At 41.4% G+C, this 22,628-nt stretch overlaps 1 protein-coding gene across 34 annotated transcripts in view; it reads right to left on the reverse strand.

Annotated features, from left to right (window-relative positions):
• The window catches only part of ptprc (protein tyrosine phosphatase receptor type C), a 226,768-nt gene that overhangs the window by 145,908 nt on the left and 58,232 nt on the right, over positions 1-22,628 (reverse strand). For 33 of the 34 annotated variants that reach the window (XM_073063487.1, XM_073063485.1, XM_073063484.1 and 30 more), the window contains exons 1-2: positions 4,644-4,773; positions 4,428-4,553 (exon numbers count right to left, since the gene is read on the reverse strand). In XM_073063487.1, coding sequence (XP_072919588.1) covers positions 4,428-4,500 — 73 coding nt within the window. In that variant the 5' untranslated portion in view covers positions 4,501-4,553; positions 4,644-4,773. Of the gene's footprint in view, positions 1-4,427; positions 4,554-4,643; positions 4,774-22,628 lie in introns of those variants that run through there. The other variant, XM_073063453.1, reaches the window with a different exon arrangement.

Here is a 22,628-nt window from a genome sequence, read left to right on the forward strand (position 1 = left end):
CCTCACTTACATGGTTTGCACACAGGTTACATGTCTCTCTCAGTATATATAAGTTTATGTCGCAATGTTTTTAAAACCTTGACATTGGACCAACAGCTTGGCAATTATAAAGACTGCAATGAAAGCTGTAATGTTTTATCTTCAATTGTTAAGTTCACAGTATGCTGTGGAGTCTTTCAGAATTAACATTTGGTAAAACATACAGAGCACTTAGTCACGATCTTAGCTTTTATCAAGGCAACACTGGAGTAGTAAGAAGCCCTTTATAATATTGAATTCTTGCAACATATATCATGACTATATATTTACAAATTAAGGATAACAAAATAAATTTTAACTTGAAGATATCTGGTGTGGAAAATGAAAGCATAGTGTTTAAGCTGCTCATCAAGTAGCCAGAAATGTAAGCTATTATTCTGCAAAGAGGATTTGAACCCACAGTAGCTGGAAACTTTAATTCAAGTAGCTCATCAAACCTGGAATTAAAAAGTAACATGGAGCTGACTATGAAATTACTAGTTTGCCATAAAAAGCAGTATTGGTTTATTAATTTTTTTTTCTACCCAGGGAAATAATCTACTTCATCTCCTAACCTTGCCTATACATGGCCCCAGACACAGTAAAGAAATTAGTCCTTAACTTGTGGCCTAGCCAGCCACTCGATTTAAGGGAAATCAGGAATGGAAAACAACTGCTGGCCTTTCCATTGATTCCCACATCACATAGGTTAACAATATGTACAACAGGTCCCACACACAACAAATGAAATAAAAAGCTTTTATGGCTGCAACTAGAGAGCTCTCAGTACCTTTTGAGAACATCCATTAATCGATAGATCGAACAAAACAAAAGCACGCTAACCATCTCTACATCTCTCAAATCAGGTAATTGCTGGCTGGATATGTCCAAAATTCTCTGTATAGTTTGACTATTGTTAACCTACATTGAATAAAAAACATAGCTTCAAATGATTAACTTAATGTATGCCATTGGTGTCAGCATAATCTGTATGGTATCACAGATTGACACTGACTTGCCTTTAATTTTATGCTATACTTTTTGCCAGGTCGCAATACATGGCTCACTATGTGATATCCATTCAGCTTCCTCAGGCGATAGTCATTTAAGAAATCATTATATATTCAGAGATGCAGCACGGTTAAGAGACACTTCCGGCCCAAGAAGCCAATGCTGCCCAAATACACCATGTGACCAAATAACCCACTAATTTCTACAGTCCGGCTTTGGAACGTGGGAGGAATCCGGAGCGAACCCACATGATTACAGAGAGTATATTCAAACTCTGAATCTATGGAATAAGCTTCCGTGAGGGTAACGTGGGACTTTTAGTCCATGACAAGGCTGTAAACTTCCTGAGTGATTTAAGTGATTTTATATATTGCATGTGTAAACCTCATGCCCTTTGGTACTCAGTAAGACCCCAGAATGAATAATGGTATGGACACAAAATCAAGATTTTAAAATTATGTTAGATAAATTCATTCAGTGTTGCATCTGTGATGTGCTTGCTTGCTTTCTGAATGTCAGGAAGCCATTTGTCAGAGTTTTCTTCTGGTGAAACTGGCTACGTTTTTTCCATATAGTCGGCGGAACTAGCAAGGCAGTCTACAAAGTTGCACCATCTAGTGGTTCAAGTTATGAGATGGGCTTTTCCTTCCTCTTTCTTTGTCTATCCAAGTGCTGGCTCCTTCTAATGTGAATGTATGAACAAGTCTCAGATTCTGGGGGATCTTAAGTGTGGAGAATTTATTGCTGCTGCAAAGAGGCAATTATGAGTGCATATGTAGCTTTGTCAAACCAAAGAGGAGGCTTGATTGGTGAAGGGACTATATCTATCATGAGTCCCAATGCTTCAGACTGTAACTCACTTATCTCCTTACATGTTAAGAATGTCTATGAGGCTCCATTTTATTTTCAAGTCAAGTCAAGTCAAGCCATTTTTTATTGTCATTTCAACCATAACTGCTGGTACAGTACACAGTAAAAATGAGACAATATTTTTCAGGACCATGGTGCTACATGAAACAGCACAAAATCTACACTGAACTATGTGAAAACAACACAAAGGATACTACACTAGACTACAGACCTACCCAAGACCCATGATAAATCAAAGCTGGAACCTCCAAACTTGTATGATAAGTGAATAAGTGAATTGTAACCTACTGGATCTAGTAATGCGCTAATAGCAGAGTGGGCCTACAGAGTTAAGTTAAAAAATTTGAATTCATGATAAAAGGCCAATCAAGCATCAACATTTGTTGATCCAATATCCTTCATGCATAAGCCTATGTTCAGCTGCACCTACATGAGAAACAATGAAGAGGTTCAAGCATGCCTTAATCCTCCAGTGCAGGAATTACAAGAGATCCTATTCCAGGGGCTTGCACACCTGAAGTCAGCAGTCACAGTAGTGCAGTCCTGAGGGAAAACTGCACTGTTATAGACACCAGCTTTAGGATACGAAACAGAATCGAAGTGGGATCTGCTCTCTCAGGTAGATTGCTATTGCAAAGCAGTTATGCCTTAGCTAGGTACACTCAGTAATAGAGGCTGTTTAGCCATACTCACTGAAGTTCCTTTCTTTGGGACCTATGCCATCTGACCTCCACGGCTAACCTTTCCCCATCCCATCTGATGTTAAAAGACTGCTGCAAATTCATGCTTTTAGGTGTATTTTTTCCTCTTATCCACCACAGCCAACTTTTCCCCATCCTATCTGATGTCTAGCCATTGTCCCACACTCTGCAAAATGCTCACGGATATTACTATGCAGCAGGTGCACATACTGTAGTTCTAAGTTTGAACAAGAAGACTACGTGGGCATGAAAATATGGGTATTGGTGACCAGATTAAAATTTGAAATGCACATGGAAACTGAGATGTCGAATGGCCGTTGCAGTCTCTTGAATTCAGTTGCTTGTAATGTGCTTTGGGATGCATTGAGATAGTGTAAATGGCTTTTAAAAAACATATTTCTGCATGTTGTCAGAAAATGACAGCTTGAGAATATCTTGGAGATAACAGAGAGATGACTATTTGTAGGGGCTATTATCTGTTTATGGGACACAAGCTATACATAGCAATCCAGTGGTGAAAAGGCACCCATCTTTTAATTTTTGGGTGTGATACCAACACTTGCTTCTGAAACGCTCAATTCTGAAATTCTATTCCTTGCCTTACATTCAAAAAGTAATGTACAATATACAATAACCATGTAAAAAAATCCCCAAAACTGAAGGCGTAATTCAAGGAAGTTAGTTGTTTACTAGAACAAACAACCCGAGATAAGAAGAGTAGCAGATAACATCAGCAGCAAAGAATAAAACATTGTTTCATATTCTTTACAAGTGGTGCAAAATTCTGCATGTCCAGAAAGTACACCTATCAATGGCGACCTTCCATCCGAACCAAAATCCCATTACTTCGTCTACACGTATAGTTAAGAATATGGTCCCACTTAATGAGATTTTTTGGTTTAATGTTCGTCAGTTTGGCAATTACGCTTGATGTGCTAATATTCTACAAATTCACAGAAAAAAATTGGAGAATATGCTTTGACATTAAAGCATTTTCCAAAAGAGAACATTAAAAATTTGACACTTTATTTACTGATAAAAGACTTAGAAATGACCAAAAAGTGATACTTTTGTTCAAACAGAATCCAAAATTGAATAAATACTCTCTGAAACAAATATTTTCTCAACTGTACAGGTAAAATTGAGTTACACATGGTTCTAAATTTGATCAACCAGCTCACATCGACACAAATGCCACTAATGACTATATAAAATGTAATAATTACTGAATAAAATCAAAATTCAATGCTGTACATGTCTTCTAATTCACACTGAGATAACACTTCAGTATATCCGGAAAAAACTATTACTGTCAATATACTTGAAAAGTTAAAATTTTATTGAATGTGTAAAGTGCCATAATCTTAAGCAACTGATCCCGCAGAAGTGTTCATCCAATGATACAAGTTACAGTCATCCTTGGAATTTATTATATCTAATATTTAAATAAGCTAATTGTCCCAACTGTAGTCTGGAAGGTTGCAAGTCCCTACTGTAGCAAGAAAAAAAATCACACCTTTTAAGCAAATGTGCAATAACAAGGAATCTATTTGATTCTACACTAAAGAGGAGGCTTCTCCAACAGCCATATTTTTCTCCAAAATTAATATATTTTCCTAATAATTAATAGGAAAGTGTTTCATACAAATTTAATACCATATTATGTTTTGGAGCAAGGATTATTTCAGTTTGTCATATTACACATCATTAACTTAAAAAGCAAAATATCTTTCCACCCATTAATCACTGACATTTACTAATATAAATTTAAAGCGTTTATGGAGAAGATATATACACTTTTCATGAGAGAAAGACATATTCTTTTACCTTGAACTTCAACTGTGGCACCAAATAGAGCTGCGGCAACAGCCAAGTATTTCAAGCAGGCAAACTTGCCCATGTTTTAAACCAGGTGGTGATCGGTTCTGGCCGGGACGTTAAACACCATACGTCCTGTCGAGAAACAACACAGCTTTTATTTGCGGGATGTTAACAAAAATAAATAAATAAACCTCGGATATTCGCGCTAAAGTTCAAACTAACTTAGAAGGGCGCACACGTCTGCCTTGATGGATGTTCGTTCGATGCGTGCAACTTCCTTCAAGTTTGTCAATGCCCCGAACCAGTTGTCCCTGATATACAAGTGATGTAATTCATAGCCTCTCATCGCTCTCACTATAGGTTCTCAGCACTATCTTCAGGAAGTTGCTCGCTTGTGCAAGACTATATAGAAACTTCCCCCAAGAAGCGAAGACGGGCGAATTAATATGCAAGTAGGTAAACTTTACATTTGGATTGGAATTGTTCATAGTGGTCTCAGATTTGTGGTGAGGATTTTATAGGGCCAATACTACAATATACAGTTTTATCTTATTTGAACCTGCATGCAGCAGTTTTCATTCATGCTGGAGATCGAAACAGGTTTATTAACATTTTTAGATAAGAACTGTGTTAAATGTAGTTACCACATTCTGCTGATATCCATTATAAGCTGGCAAATAGCAAACTTTTGCCCCCACCATTAGTCCTATCCAAACCTTATAACTCGGATGACGTCAAATCAGAAAAGTCAATCGGATGTTTCAGGCCGGAAATATAGTCATTCAGTCAAATGGAAAAAAATTTGACAGGCTGAGACAAAAAAAACCGTGATATTAAAAAAAAAATTACTTTTGTTCTGTGCACAGTTCACATGATTCCAAGCAGGTGTGACTTGTTCATTTTAATTCAATTTTAAAATAAGAACACCGGAAATAAAAGCAGGAGTTGGCCTTTCAGCTTTTCATGTTTTAATGCTCTTCAGTGAGATCACAGCTGACTATGATGTTATGTATTCCTCAGCCATATAATGTGGCACCTGAACATGAAATATCAATTTCCAGCCATTTTCTCACACTTATAACCTATCACTTTGTGATCTCTGGGAAATCAGAAAGAAAATAAATAAATAGTGCACCAAGAGTTCTGTCCTTTCTTTCTTTGATGCACATGTAAAACAATAGGAATTATCAAAATAAAAATGTTTTGAACAGTGCATCCTGCAATATGCCAATCTGGGTTACAGAAATTCACCTTGTGGTATTTATAAATATTTACAATGGAACTTGATGATGAGAATAATATATAGTCTAAAAATATGTATGTGAGAAAAAAAAACTAAACACAACAGAGCAAAATTGACATTGCTGGTTTGTGAATATTCAAAGCCTCTGGCTTCAAAAATACAGTGACATGCAAAAGTTTGGGCACCCCTGGTGAAAATTTATTTTACCGTGAATAGTAAAGTGAGTAGTAGATGAACTGATCTCCAAAAGTCATAAAGTTAAAGCTGAAACATTCTTTTCAACATTTTAAGCAAGTTGAATACATTATTTTTGTTTTGTACAATTTTAGAGTGAAAAAAAAGGAAAGGAGCACCTTGCAAAAATTTGGGCACCCCAAGAGATTTGAGCTCTCTGATAACTTTTACCAAGGTCTCAGAACTTAATTAGCTTGTTAGGGCTATGGCTTGTTCACAGTCATTGTTAGGAAAGGCCAGGTGATGCAAATTTCAAAGCTTTATAAATACCCTGACTCCTCAAACCTTGTCCCAACAATCAGCAGCTGTCTAGCACTCTGAAAATTAAAGTAAATGATGCCCGCAAAGCAGGAGAAGGCTATAAGAAGATAGCAAAACATCTTCAAGAACCTATTTCCCCAGTTCGTAATGTAATTAAGAAATGGCAGTTAACAGGAACGGTGGAGGTCAAGTTGAGGTCTGGAAGACCAAGAAAACTTTCTGAGAGAACTACTTGTAGGATTGCTAGAAAGGCAAATCAGAACCCCTGTTTGACTGCAAAAGGTCTTCAGGAAGACTTAGCAGACTCTGGAGTGGTGGTGTACTGTTCTACTGTGCAGCGACACCTGCACAAATATGAGATTCATGGAAGAGTCATCAGAAGAAAACCTTTCCTGCGTCCTCACCACAAAATTCAGCATCAGAAGTTTGCAAAGGAACATCTAAACAAGCCTGATGCATTTTGGAAACAAGCCCTGTGGACTGATGAAGTTAAAATAGAACTTTTTGGCCAGAATGAACAAAGGTATGTTTGCAGAAAAAAAGGTCCAGAATTTCATGAAAAGAATACCTCTCCAACTGCTAAGCATGAGGGTAGATTGATCATGCTTTGAGCTTGTGTTGCAGCCAGTGGCACAGGAAACATTTCACTGGTAAAGGGAAGAATGAATTCAATTAAATACCAACAAATTCTGGAAGGAAACAACACACCGTCTGTAAAAAAAAAAGCTGAAGATGAAAAGAGGATGGCTTCTACAACAGGATAATGATCCTAAACACACCTCAGAATCCACAATGGACTACTTCGAGATGCAAGCTGAAGGTTCTGCCATGGCCCTCACAATCCCCTGACCTAAACATCAACGAAAATCTGTGGATAGACCTCAAAAGAGCAGTGCATGCAAGACAACACACAGAATCTCACAGAACTATAAGCCTTTTGCAAGGAAGATTGGGCGAAAATCCCCCAAACAAGAATTGAAAGACTCTTACAGAAACATAGAAAACCTACAGCACAATACAGGCCCTTTGACCCACAAAACTGTGCCGAACATGTCTCTACCCTAGAAATTACTAGGCTTACCCATAGCCCTCTATTTTTCTAAGCTCCATGTACCCATCCAAAAGTCTCTTAAAAGATCCTATCGTATCTGCCTCCACAGCCGTTGCTGGCAGCCCAATCTCCTCTGCACCCTTTCTATGGCTTCCACATCCTTCCTGTAGTGAGGCGACCAAGACTGAGCACAGTACTCCAATTGAGGTCTGACCATGGTCCTATATAGCTACAACATTACCTCTTGGCTCCTAAATTCAATTCCAGGATTGATGAAGGCCAATACACCGTACACCTTCTTAACCACTGAGTCAACCTGCGCAGTGTCTTATGGACTTGGACCCTAAGATCCCTCTGATCCTCCACACTGACAAGAGTCTTACCATTAATACAATATGCTGCCATCATATCTGATCTACCAAAATGAACCACTTCACACTTATCTAGGTTGAACTCCAACTACCACTTCTCAGCCCAGTTTTGCATCCTATCAATGTCCCACTGTAACCTCTGACAGCCCTCCACACTATCCACAACACCTCCAACCATACTGTCATCAACAAACTTACTAGCCCATCCCTCCACTTCCTCACCCAGGTCATTTATAAAACTCACGAAGAGTAAGGATCCCAGAACAGATCTCTGAGGCACTCCACTGGTGACTGATTTCCATGCAGAATATGACCCGTCTACAACCACTCTTTGCCTTCTGTAGGCAAGCCAGTTCTTGATCCACAAAGCAATGTCCCCTTGGATCCCATGCCTCCTTACTTTCTCAATAAGCCTTGCATGGGATACCTTATCAAATGCCTTGCTGAAATCCACATACACTACAGTTACTGCTCTTCCTTCATCAATGTGTTTAGTGACATCCTCAAAAAATTCAATCAGGCTTGTAAGACACAACCTGCCCTTGACAAACCCATGCTGACTATTCCTAATCATATTATGCCTCTCCAATGTTCATAAATCCTGCCTCTCAGGATCTTTTCCATCAACTTACCAACCACTGAGGTAAGACTCACTGGTCTATAATTTCCTGGGCTATCTGTACTCCCTTTCTTGAATAAAGGAAAAACATTCGCAACCCTCCAATCCTCCGGAACCTCTCCCATCCCCCTTGATGATGCAAAGATCATCATCAGAGGCTCAGCAATCTCCTCCCTCTCCTCCCACAGTAGCCTGGGGTACATCCGGGCCTGGCGACTTATCCAACTTGATGCTTTCCAAAAGCTCCAGCACATCCTCTTTCTTAATATCTACATGCTCAAGCTTTTCAATCTGCTGCAAGTCGTCACTATTATCATCAAGATCCTTTTCCATAGTGAATACTGAAGTAAAGTATTCATTAAGTACCTCTGCTATTTCCTCCGGTTCCATACAAACTTTCCCAATGTCACATTTGATGGATCCTATTCTTTCACGTCTTATCCTCCTGCTCTTCACATACTTGTAGAATGCCTTGGGGTTTTCATTAATCCGGCCCGTCAAGCCCTTCTAATTTCCTTCTTTAGCTCCTTCCTGTTAGCCCTATAATCTTCTAGATCTATAACATTACCTATCTCTCTGAACCTTTTGTAAGTTTTTCTTTTCTTCTTGGCCAGCTTTATTACAGCCTTTGTGCACCACGGTTCCTGAACCCTACCATAACTTCCCTGTCTCATTGGAATATACCTATGCAGAACTTCACACCAATATTCCCTGAACATTTGCCACATTTCTTCAGTAACCATATAACAATTACAGCACAGAAACAGGCCATCTCGGCCCTTCTAGTCCGTGCCAAACGCTTACTCTCACCTAGTCTCACTGGCCCTAACTCAGCCCATAACCCTCCATTCCTTTCCTGTCCATATACCTATCCAATTTTACTTTAAATGACAATACCGAACCTGCCTCTACTACTTCTACTGGAAGCTCGTTCCACACAGCTACCACTCTCTGAGTAAAGAAATTCCCCCTCGTGTTACCCTTAAACTTTTGCCCCCTAACTCTCAACTCATGTCCTCTTGTTTGAATCTCCCCTACTCTCAATGGAAAAAGCCTATCCACGTCAACTCTATCTAACCCCCTCATAATTTTAAATACCTCTATCAAGTCCCCCCGAATCTTCTACGCTCCAAAGAATAAAGACCTAACTTGTTCAACCTTTCCCTGTAACTTAAGTGCTGAGATCCAGGTAACATTCTAGTAAATCTTCTCTGTACTCTCTCTATTTTGTTGACATCTTTCCCATAATTCAGTGACCTTTCCTTGTGGACATCTGTTTCCAATTTAAGCTTCCAATTTCCAGCCTGTTAGCCTCATAATTTCCCTTACTCCAATGAAACGCTTTTCTACTTGTCTGTTTCTATCTCTCTCCAATGCTATGGTAAAGGAGATAGAGTTATGATCACTATCTCCAAAATACTCTCCCACTGAGAGATCTGACACCTGACCAGGTTCATTTCCCAATACCAAATCAAGTACAGCCTCTCCTCTTGTAGGCTTATCTACATATTGTGTCAAGAAACCTTCCAGAACACACCTAACAGATACCACCCCATCTAACCCCCTTGTTCTAGGGAGATGCCAATCTATATTTGGGAAATTAAACTTTCCCATCACAACAACTCTGTTATTATTACACCTTTCCAGGATCTATTTCCCTATCTGTTCCTCGATAACCCTGTTACTATTGGGCGCCCTATAAAAAAACACCCATTAAAGTTATTGACCCCTTCCTGTTCCTAATCTCCACCCACAGAGACTCCGTGGACAATCTCTCCGTGACGTCCACCTGGCTACAGAAAGCATTTATAAGCTTTGATATTTGGCAAAGGGGGTGTTACTAAGTACTGATCATGCAGAGTGTCCAAACCTTTGCTTTGGGCCTTTTTACTTTTTTGTTATTTTGAAACTGTAGAAGATGGAAATAAAAAAGTAAGCTTGCTTAAAATAATAAAGAAATGTGTCATCTTTAACTTTATGCCTTTTGGAAATCAGATCATCTTTTACTCGCTTAGCTATTCACAGTAACAGAAATTTTGACCAGGGGTGCCCAAACTTTTGCATGCCACTGTATGTGGAAACAAATTGATCATCTACCTATCCGAATATAACAACAAACTACTGTAAGGGTTCATTTACAAAGGATATATTTTCCACAGTAATACAGGGGTAACAATCCACGTCATGTGCTCAGGTTTCATTGAAGGTGAATGATCTATGCTGCTGTTTCATATTAGTAGTGGGCTTACAATGCCTGACAACTCTTAGTGGTGAGAAGAACAGGCTGTTTAAAGTAATACACAAAGTGCTGGAGGAACTCAACAGGTCAGGCAGCATCTATGGAAGGAAATGGATGGTAGGCATTTTTAGTCAATACCCTTCACCTGGACTAAAGAAAGAGGGAAGATAGTAGAAAAAAGGGTAAGGGTAGGAGACAGGTGGATCCAGGTGAGGCAGGAACAAATGGAAATGATGCCAGAAGCTGGAAAGTGACAAAGGGAGGGGTGTGTGGGACATGGACAAATGGGAGGGGAAAGAGATAGGATGGTGGTGCTCCCAATGGGTCTGGAAGAGAGAGAAACGGGATCAGTGGAGCAGTTCCCAGAGGCTTAAGAATTGCCACCAAGTTGGAAATTGCCCTGGCAAAATATGAGGAGCTGTTCCTCTAATTATGTTGAGTCTCAATTTGGAAGTGGTAAACACCATGTTCAGACATGTCAGTGTGGGAATTAAACGTAGAATCAAAATGACAGGTCTCCGGTAGGTCCAGGTAATCAGAAACTGTTTAAGGTCTCAATGTCATCATTGTTTTGATCTATGTTAAATGGATAGATCAATTTTAAAAGAGTCACCAAATCAAGCTTTTGGAAAGGTTGTTCTGACTTAATGTACATTTCTTTTAAATGGGGGCATACGTTCATCAACCTAGATAAGATTAAAGACCTCATGGGAATAATCTGTTGTCCTATGTACAAGGGGTGATTGATAAGTTCGTAGCCTGAGGTCCATTTTCTCAGATTTTTCAATTATCTGAAACAGAAATACCACAAAAGTTATTAACTTCAAACTTTCTGCATAATCACTCAAAGAGTCGAACTACACATGCATGTAACGAGAACTATATAACTCATCTCCTTCTCCACTAAGCCACGAACTTATCAATCACCCCTCGTATTTTAGAGGACATATACTGTATGCACAATTCACCAACACAGAGCAATGGTACCATTCTTGCCAATAATCCAGTTTGGATCAACATCCTGGCTCTTCCCTGATTATGCACATGGAGCCTACACATACAAACAAGTGCTTGGGAGATGGGCAGAATGAACTTGCTGACTGCTGCTGAGCTGCAGGCATCTTCTATGGGGTGGGAACAGCCCAGGTCATTTATGCATATCTTCACACCCCGCCATCCCAACCCCCTATCAAGCCACAACAAATCAGGGACTCTGTTGAGCACTGCGAGCACTGAGCAGACTCACTCGATCAGTGAAGTTGGATGCTCTTCCCATGCCACTCACTCTCCAGTCAAAGCTGTTTCTGTGATCCTCTTTCACACAGTTATTGTTCATTTCCCATATACAAACTGTTTGGGTTACTAACAGTTCTCAGGAATGGAACCCTGTCATATTCTGGGAACTGTCTGTGCAGAGTAAGGCATGTTTCACAATTTTGGCAACAAATCAGCAAAAATATCATAATGTTAAAATAAGACTAGATTTCTTAAGTGACATGGAGTGGTAATGCTGTGTAATGTGGCTCAGTTTCCTGCACAAGAGAGAAATCACTGAACATTGAGACAGGCTTGGATTTCTCAGTGCGAATGTCACGTGAAACTGAAGATCCCCAAATGACAAGCAGAATGCTGCTGCTAATCACTCCCTAAAAGTTTAGAGGCAGTGCTGGTAAATGCTGAGCTTCCCCATTGGGGAATCTGAAGCAGAATTATGAGCACAGTAATTTCAAATGGTGATTGTAGGGCTGATAACAGTACAGATATTTTTGTATCTCTTTGACAGAACATAGAAATTTACCGCCCATTACAGGCCCCTCCGCCCACAATGTTGTGCTGACCATGTAACCCACTCCAGAACTTACTTAGAATTTCCCTACCGCATAGCCCTCGATTTTTCTAAGCTCCTCGTTTTTCTAAGAGTCTTTTAAAAGACCCTGTTGTATCTGCCTCCACCACCATCGCTGGCAGTGATTCCACGCACCAACCACTCTCTGTGTGAAAAAACTACCCCTGACATCCTCTCTGTAACTGCTTCCAAGCACCTTAAAACAATGCCCCCTCGTGTTAGCAATTTCAGCCCTGGGAAAAAGCTTCTGGCTATCCACACGATCAATGCCTCTCATCATCTTATACACCTCTATCAGTCACCTCTCATCCTCCATCACTCCAAGGAGAAAAGGCCAAGTTCATTGAACCTATTCTCTGAAGGCATGCTCTCCAATCCAGGCAACATCCTTGTAAATCATGTGTATCCACATCCTTCCTGTAGTGAGGTGACCAGAACTGAGCACAGTACTCCAAGTGGGGTCTAACTAAGGTCTTATATAGCTGTAACATTACCTCACAGATCTTGAACTCAATCCCACGGTTGATGAATGCCAACACACCTTAACAACACTGTCAACCTGCACAGCAGCTTTGAATGCCTATGGACATGGATCCCAAGATCTCTTTGATTCTCCACACTGCCAACAGACTTATCATTAATATTATAGTTTGTCTTCAAAGTTGACCTACCAACATGAACCACTTCACACTTATCTGGGTTGAACTCCATCTGCCACTTCTCTGCTCAGTTCTGCATCCTATCAATGTCCTGCTGGAACCTCTGACAACCCTCCAGACTATCCACCACACCCTCTTTTGTGTCATCAGCAAACTTACTAACCCACCCTTCTACTTCTTCATCCAGGTCATTTATAAAAATCACAAAGAGGAGGGGTCCCAGAACAGATCCCTGTGGAACACCACTGGTCACCGACCTCCATGCAGAATATGAACCATCTACAACCAGCATTTGCCTTCTGTGAGCAAGCCAATTCTGGATCCACAAAACAAGGTCTCCTTGGATCCCATGCCTCCTTACTTTCTGAAGGAGCCTTGCATGGGGAACCTTATCAAATGCCTTACTGAAATCTGTATACACTACATCCACTGCTCTATCTTCATCAATCATCAATGTGTTTTGTTACATCCTCACAGAATTCATTCAGGCTCATAAGACATTACCTACTCTTGAAAAAGCCATGCTGACTATCCCTAATCAGATATGTCTCTCCAAATGATTAGCAATGCCACACACACCCCCCTTTTTGCCTCCCTCCCTGCTCTTTTTGAAACATCTAAAGCCCGGCACACTCAGCAACCATTCCTGCCCCTGAGACTTCCAAGTCTCTAATGGTCACAATGTCATAGTTCCACATATTGATCGACGCTCTAAGTTCATCCACCTTGTTTATGATACTCTTTGCATTAAAATAGACACATGTCAAACCATCTGGCTAAGTGTATCTTTGCTCTATCATCAGCCTTCGTCACATGCTCCCTACAAGCTGTCTCTACTTGTGTGCCAACTACCCAATCCTCTGAATCTTCACTTCGGTTCCCACTCCCCCGCAAATCGAGTTTACACTCTCCCCAGTAGCATTATTAAACCTCCCTCCCAGGATATTGGTTTCCCTCCAGTTCAGATGCAACCTGTCCCATTTGTGCAGGTCACCCATTCCCCAGAAAAGGTTCCAATGATCCAAGAACTTGAAACCCTGCGCCCTGCACCATCTCCTCAGCCACTCATTCATCTTCCTGTTCTGACCTTCTGTAGCTCATTGCACCAGGAGTAATCCAGAGATTACCACCTTGGAGGTCCTGCTCTTCAGCCTCCTTCCTGACTCCCTAAGCTTACTGCACAAGACCTCGACCCCTCTCCTGCCTATGTCATTGGTACCAATATGTATCATGACCTCTGGCTGCTCACCTTTCCCTTCAAGAATGTTCTGCAACCGCTCATAGACATCCTGGACCCTAGCACCCGAGAAGCAACACACTATCCTGGCGTCTCTTTTGCTGCCACAGAATCTTCTACCCGCCCCCATAAGTATCGAGTCTCCTATGACTAGTGCTCCACCTGTCTTCACCCTACCCTTCTGAGGCTCAGAGCCCACCATAGTGCTACTGGTCTGGCTGCTGCTGCCTTGCCCAGACAAGTCATCTCCCTCAACAGTATTCAAAGGGTTGCTTAGAGGAATGGACCCTGCACTGACTTCCTTCTCCCTTTGCCTCTCTTGATGGTTACCCATCTACTCCCTGAATTCTGTACTCTGGGTGTACCCACCTGCTCAGAAGTCATATCTATCAATGTCTCTGCCTCCTGCTCAGTTCATCCAGTTCCAGCTCCAGCTCCTTAATGCACTCTTTCAGGAGCTGGAGTTGGCTGTACTTCCCGCAGTTGTAGTCATCAGGGAGACCATCAGATTCCATGAATTCCCACATACTGCAAGAGGAGCATTCCACTGCCATATCTGCCATCCTGCCTGCACTGTACCATGGGCAACCACAACCAAATCAGCAATAACAAAAGGAAAAACCTACCCTTCTTACCTGTCTCCAAATCTTTAATTATTAAGTTTAATAAGCATCTTTGCTGATTTTGTTTAAAACTGTAATTTTGTTCATAAAAACAACAGAGACAAAATGCTGGAGAAACTCAGCAGGCCAGGCAGCATCTATAGAAGAGAGTAAACAATCAGCGTTTTGGGCAGAGACTCTGCCGCAGACCTAGAGAGAAAAGATTAGTCAGAGTAAGAATGTAGGGGAGGACAGGAAGAAATGCAACGGGGGGGGGGGGGTAAAGTAAAGAGCTGGGAAGTCGATTGGTGAAAGAGATGGAGAAAGGGGAATTTGATGGAAGAGGACAGAAGGCCATGGAAGAAAGGGAATGGTGAGGAGCACCAAAGGAAGTGATGGGCAGGTAAGGAGATCAGGTGAGGGGGGAAATGGGAATGGGAAAAGGCGAGGGGAGTAGAGCATTCCAGAAGTTTGAGAAATTGATGTTCATGCCACCATGTTGGAGGCTACCCAGATGGAATACATCATGTTGCTCCTCCAACTTGAGTGCGGCCTCATCACAGATATAGTAGATGACTCCCTACATGACCCCCTTGTCCATTCGTCCCTCCTCATTGATCTCCTTCCTGGCAGTTATCTGTGCAAGTGGAACAAGTGCTACAGCTACCCCTACACCACCTCACTCACGACCTTTCAGGACCCCAAACAGTTCTTCCAGGAGAGGTGACACTTCACCTGTGGGTCTGGTGGGGTCAGCTACTGTATTTGGTTCTCCTCCTGTATATCGGTGAGACCTGACGTAGATTGGGAGACCACTTTGTTGAGCACCTATGCTCCATCCACCAGAAAAAGCAGGATTTTCCAGAGGCCACCCATTTTAATTCCACTTCCCATTCCCATTCTGACATGTCAGTCCACGGCCTCCCCTACTGTCACAAAGAGGCCACTCTCAGGTTGGAGGTACAACACCTTATATTCCATCTGGGTAGCCTCCAACCTGATGACATGAACATCGATTTCTCGAACTTCCGATAACTTCCTACTTCCCTCTCTCACCGTACCTCCTCAAATACTGTTGGATTTGCGAAGTGCTTGATATACTCTTTAAATTGAAGCCCATATCCATTGTTTGTTTCATACCTAAAAGTCTATTACTCTCTTGAATATATTAAGCAACTGAACCCCCACTTTCACTTGTTTAGAGGGTTCCAGAAATTCCCGCTCTTCAGAAGAGATTTCTTATCAGGTCTATCTTGAATCGTATTACCAGAGCTGAGGCAATATTGTTATAAGGAGACACTACTATGCTGGGTTAGTTCCGATGGGGAACAAGATAAAGGGACTGTGCTTACTGAGACCAGAATTAAAATCAGATTTATTATCATTAGCAGATGATGTAAAATTTGTTCTTTTGCAACAAATTGTGAGGGTTCTTAATGATGAATGCCTCCTTCATCAGGCAGCAATTCTTAAAGAAATCACTGATATGGGGAGGGTTGTGCCTGTGATGGAGCTGTCGGAGTCTACAGTCCTCTGCAGCCTCTTTCGATCCCGAGTACTGGGGCCTCTGTATCAGGCATTGATGTTGTTGTGTATTTACCATTTCAGTAATATTTGAGTAACACTGCAAATACATTGTTTGATTAAGCATTGTTTGTTTGTTTATTTGTCATTCAATGTTTAATGTATTGTATGTACAAAGTACGTGAATGGCATACATCATTACACCACCACTTCATAAGTGTGCACCTCACTACATGAAAGAACAAAGTATCCACATTATCCTGGGCCCCCATGTTTTCCTTTCAATTAGTTTGGGAGTTACAAAACATAACGGTGGCCATGAGTAGGTTTTAAAATAAACACAACATGGCTACCTACCTTTTGAAACCCAGCAAGACATTCAAATTTTGAAAAGAGTGCAGCACACTTTCTTCACAAGGGGAGAGAAATGGTTGAGATTTTTTAAAAAAGCACAGCGAGATGGCCGAGAAAAAAAGACAGAAAACAAATGAAATTCACGCATTCATAAACAGTGGTAGTATTGGATGATAATAAACATAAAGGGAAAAAAAGCAGAAATGTCTGGCTACATTAGAAAGATAGATAAGTTTGATTGCACAAAAGATAACTGGGTGATTATATATAGAAGAAGTTGAGCAATATCTTGAAGCAAATGAAATGCGAGTGCCTGTTTTGCTGAGTACATTAGGTAGAAAGACATACAATTTGCTTAAAAGTTTGACTGCTCCAACCAAACCAGCCAAAATGAGCTTTGCTGATATTGTGAAAGTAATGCAGGAAAATTTAGAACTGAAACCATTCTTGATAGCAGAGTGCTTTAGGTTTCTTATGTGAAATCAAAAGGAAGTTCATTTCAGCTGAAGTAGCTGAATTTAGGAGATTATCTGAACATTGTCAGTTCAATGATGGGCTTAATGATACACTGAGACCATTTAGTTTGTGGGATCTTACAATACATACAATTCAAAAATAACTCCCATCTGAAGCACAACTCACATTTAAAAGAGCAATTAAAATCACTATATCATTGGAAACTGCAGCAGAGGTGCAATTGATTTGCAAGTGAGCATGAAGAAAATTAAACAGAAACCTGCCTGCCAGAATAAACTGTGCTACTGTTGTAGTAGGGGCTCACGTGCAACAGACTGATACAGGTTTAAAGGAGAAACTTGCAGAAAATGCCACAAAGTAAGGCAGATACAAAGAGCATGTCGGCAGACAAAAATAAATGCAACACACCCAAAATCATGGAGGAAATCAGTAGTTCCTCCAGCATTTTGTATGCGTTGCTTGGATTTCCAGCATCAGTAGATTTCTAGACAAAAGTAAATGACCTGCACAGTGAAGAGAAAAAGATAGAAAGTCAAATTACAGTTTCAAAAAGTGCATTAATCTGCATGCTGTTGATGAAAAATCTGATTATGATGAGAGAAACACAGGACTGTGTAGCCTTAAGTTTTAAAATGTGAAAACTGACAAGAACCAAACCATATGGATTACACCAGAAGGGAGCTGCAAATTAACTGAAATGGAATCGGACACTATTTCAGTTATTCCACAAAACAAGTATGAATGGCATTTCAAAGATACTAAACCAAGCCTGCAGATATCTAAGTAAGAACATATCTGGTTGAAAATATAATTCCTGTGGGAATAACATTTGTAACAGTGAAATACAACAACCAGCATGCCTCATTGGGCTTGTATGTGGTAAAAACAGAAGGGTCAACATTGTGGGGCCATGATTAACTGAGACAAGTCCAACATGATTGGAGACCTAGCCACTGTTTGCATGCCACATCCCCTGCAAAAGAGTCAACTGAAAGCAAATTAAGAAATGATGCCACAGCAGTGTTTAGGGATTGCACTGGAAAACTCAAACATATCATGGGTAAAATAGTAAACACGAGGAAATGGGTAAAATAGTGTTATGTTAAAATGTCACACCCAAGTTTTACAAAGCCTGTCTGGTTCCTTATACCATCCATGATAATATAGTCAGTAAGCTAGATTACATGGAGGCTTAAAGAGTTCTTTCCAAGGTTAAGCAGAGCCCATGGGCAGTGACAGTGGTTCCAGTAGCCAAGAAGAATGGGTCTGTCAGGATCTGTGGTGATTTTAAGGTCTCCATCAACAAAGTTCTGTAAGTAGGTCAATACCCTCTGCCCAGGATAGATTGCAAACCTTTCTGGAGGAAAACACTTCAGCAAAATAGACTTAGCTGAGGCCGACCTACAGATGGAGATGTAAAAAGAGTCCAAAGTATATCTCATTATAAGCATTTACAAAGGCTGTATAGACTCGCTCCTTTATAGTCATTATAACCTTGCAAAGTATTGATGTGTTGAGAAGCCTTTTCTCAAGAACTAGTGTTCCAGAACACCAAGTCAGTGACAATGGACCACAATTTTTTGGGGAACAGTTTCAGTCATTTCTGAAAATGAACAGAATAAGATGTATTACATCAGCACTGTATCTTCCGGCTTTGGATGGCTTGGCGGAATGGTTTCTACAGAGTTTAAAGCACGCACTGTGTGCACACTACACTGACACTGAATCAGAAGCTCATCAATTTCTCCAATGCTGTTCCTGTGACGTTCCTTGCACTCATGTTTGACCTCCTCAAACCCTATCTCAGAATTATGTAGGACAAACAGCTGAGACAAATTGAGGAATCCTCAAACAAGGAGGTTCGATGTTACAAAATTTCAAAAGTTTCAAAGTGCATTTATTATCAAAGAATGTATAAATTATACAACCTTGGGATTTGTTTGCTTACAGGCAGCCACAAAGCAAGGTACCCGAAAGGACCCTATTAAAAATAAGACCAACCCCCCAGTCCCCACGGAGAAAGAGAGAAAAAACACAAAACTCATCATATAAACAATAGAAGCGAACAACAATACCAGCATTCCGAACCAAACTGAGTGCTTAGATCAGCCTGGAGGAGGCCCAAAGCCTTGGTATTCAGTTCATCATGCTAGCGGGGCAAATTGTTGCAAGGATTGTAGACGTGAAGCATAGCAGCCTGTGCAGTCTCACAGCCTTAGTGTCACGGAGAGAGAAGCCTCCAGACTATCTGGGCCAGTGTTTAAATTGTCCGAACCTCGCACTACAACCCGGCCGCACAGCCAGCGAATCGCTTGGGACTTAGATTTCTCAGCTGAACGAGTCATTCTAGACCTCTCCAAATTTGGCACAGTGCCCAGAGTGATCCAACCTCGCCCGACTCTCGACACCGTACCTTTCCATTTAGATTGTCCTAACAGCAGATTGTACCTCACATTAGGACCCAGGCCTTGCCATGGCGAGTCGCTCCAGGCCTCGAACACGCCGCCCATCAAATCGCTTCGGAACTGGAATTTGCTGCCAAAGAAGCTGTTCTCAACCTCTCCAATTCGGCTCAACGCCTAGAGCGATCCACCCTTGTACCCGGGTTAGCTGGACGGACATCAGAACGTCTCTGTCCCCATCTTCTCCCTTCTGAATCGTTCACTACAACCTGCATGGCTCCAACTCCAAGTATGTCGATTTTGTAGTGCGTTTATCTGGCAAATTCACTTTGCCTTCACTCGCTTCATTGCTTGCGCTGATAGTTCAGAATCAGAATCAGAATCGGGTTTATTATCACCGGCATGTGACGTGAAATTTGTTTATCACAATTTACTTCAAAAAAGTGTTATTAATAATGGTCTTAATCAAATTCATTTGCTTTTGAACTACTAGTAAACTGTCGCATGTCTTAGGTAATGCCATCTTTAACAGGAAAATTGATTTTTCACTTGTTACAAATGTGGAGCAACTCTGATGGGCCGAAGGGTGCAAAGTCGCCCCCTCCTTTTGGAGAATCGCAAATCGCTACTATTCCGATGCTGTTATCAAGGGAGGTGAGAGAGACACAGGATAACAGCAAAGGCAGTTGTTATAGACAACACAGAATACACAAGGTGGAATGTCTCCTATTGACAAAGAGAGAGATTACTGCTATTGTCTCTTGAAGGAGGAATTGTGTATTGAGTACTGTACTATTCATTGAAACCCCTCAGAGGGCAACCAGAGTTGTCTGGTTGAGGGATTGCATCATCCCAACCTGATTGACATTTGAGACCCCGTGAGTGAGGATAAAAGTCGGGTCTGGGGGGAAACACCCCTCAGACGCACCAGGAGATACGCTACGAGACCAGTGGGGGCTTGTGTGTGTGTCCACCCTTACCTGGGTGATGAGTCCGCCATGGAACGGTCTAGCTAACGGACGGATACGGATCAAGATCGTAACAAGGAAAGTCGGCAAGTTTCTCTCTCTCTCTCTCTCTCCCCAACAATTGCCACACGGTGATCAGCAACGACTGCAGCCTGTATGAACTGAACTGAACTTTATATTTCCATCAGACAATTCATTATCCCCTAGACAACGATAGAGCTTATTTCTTATTGATGATTATTATACCCACACTTTTAGGTTTAGTATTGATGACATATATTATCTGTATATTTGCATTGATATTATTTTTGTGTATTTTTACTAATAAATACTGTTAAAAATAGTATCATCAGACTTCAACGGCTACTCCTATCTTTGCTGGTAAGACACCCAGTTACAGGGTTCGTAACAACTTGGGGCTCTGTCTCAAGATTTGATACCAAATTGGAGGGCCAGTGAATCGGGCTTTTAAGTCCAGACTTGGGTCTGGTTGCGCGGGTAACCAGACAGGAATCCAGCAAAGATGGACGTAGACGAATTTACACAAAACCCAACTTTGAAGGCGCTAGAGGCTGCCACAAAGTCGGACTTGATAAATATTGCGAAAAGACTAAATCTCACAGAGGTGAGGTTGTCAATGAAAAAGTGGGAGATGCGGAGAGCCATAACTCAGTATTATATTGAGAAGAATGTGTTTTCGGCTGAGGTATTGGAAAATATCCCTGAAAAGGTACCAGCTATTGGGACAGCTCAGTTAGAGTTGGAAAAATTAAGGTTGGAACATGAAATTAAGTTAAAACAGCTGGAAGCAGCTGAAAAGGAGAAGGAAAGAGCTGAAAAGGAGAAGGAAAGAGCTGAAAAGCAGAGGGAGCATGAAATTAAGTTAAAACAGCTGGAAGCAGCTGAAAAGGAGAAGGAAAGAGCTGAAAAGCAGAGGGAGTATGAGGAGAAAGAGAAACAGATGCAGCATGAGCTGGACATGGAGAAGTTAAGGCAAGAGCGAAGAGCTCAAGAGGCAGACCGAGAGGAAAGGTTTAATGTTAGTAGGGAGTTTAGGTTAGTACCTCCGTTCGAGGAGACGGATGTTGATAGTTATTTCTTGCATTTTGAAAAGGTGGCAGTGAATCAGAAGTGGCCCAGAGATCAGTGGGTGGCGTTGTTACAAAGTGTGTTAAAAGGGAAGGCACAATGGGCATATGCGGTGTTGTCTGGGGAGGAGGAAGAGTATGAGAATTACGAGGAAGTAAAACAGGCCATTCTTCGGGCCTACGAATTGGTACCTGAGGCCTATAGACAAAAGTTCAGAAATTTAAAGAAAGTGTGGAATCAGACGTATGCAGAGTTTGCCTATGAGAAGGGTGTGCTCTTGGATCGCTGGTGTGCAGCAGAAAGGGTGGAAGAGGATTTTCAGCGTTTCAGGGAGTTGATTCTGATTGAGGAATTTAAAGGTTGTGTTTCGGATGTTATCCGGATGTAATTGAATGAGAAGCCGAATAAGTCCATATCCGAATTTGCCAGGTTCGCAGATGAATATGCCCTAACCCACAAGACAAAGTTTTCCTCGAATAAGAGTTACCAGAAAGACCGTAGGAATGGTAGAGAAAGCCCGCTGGCTGAGGCAGAAATTCAGCCGGGAGCTAGTGGTAAAAATAAGGAGGAAGAAAGGCAAGCTGGCAGGAGGGTTCCTGGCTTGACCTGTTTTAATTGTGGAAAAGTGGGTCATATTGCATCTAAGTGCTTTGCTCCGGGGAAGGAGACAGGAAAAGGGAACGCAGCAGTCCCTACAGGGTGTATGTGTCGATCAGCAAATCGACGAGAAAGCCCCAGGTAGATAAAATACGAGAGGGGCATGAGAAATTTATTTCAGAAGGGACCGTGTCTGTGAAAGAGGGAGAAACACCAGTTCCAGTGCGGATCTGGAGAGATACTGGAGCTGAGCAGTCATTGATTCTCAGTAAGGTACTAGATTTTGGTCCTGAGACTGGAGAGGTAGCTTTGAGAGGCATAGGAAAAGGGACAGAAGCTGTGCCTTTGCATAGGATCAATATAAATTGTGATCTGGTATCTCGACCAGCTGAAATAGGGGTGCGATCAGAATTTCCAAGAGCTGACGTGGACAT

Source organism: Hemitrygon akajei, chromosome 12, assembly GCF_048418815.1.
Source record: "Hemitrygon akajei chromosome 12, sHemAka1.3, whole genome shotgun sequence".
NCBI classification, from domain to species: domain Eukaryota; kingdom Metazoa; phylum Chordata; class Chondrichthyes; order Myliobatiformes; family Dasyatidae; genus Hemitrygon; species Hemitrygon akajei.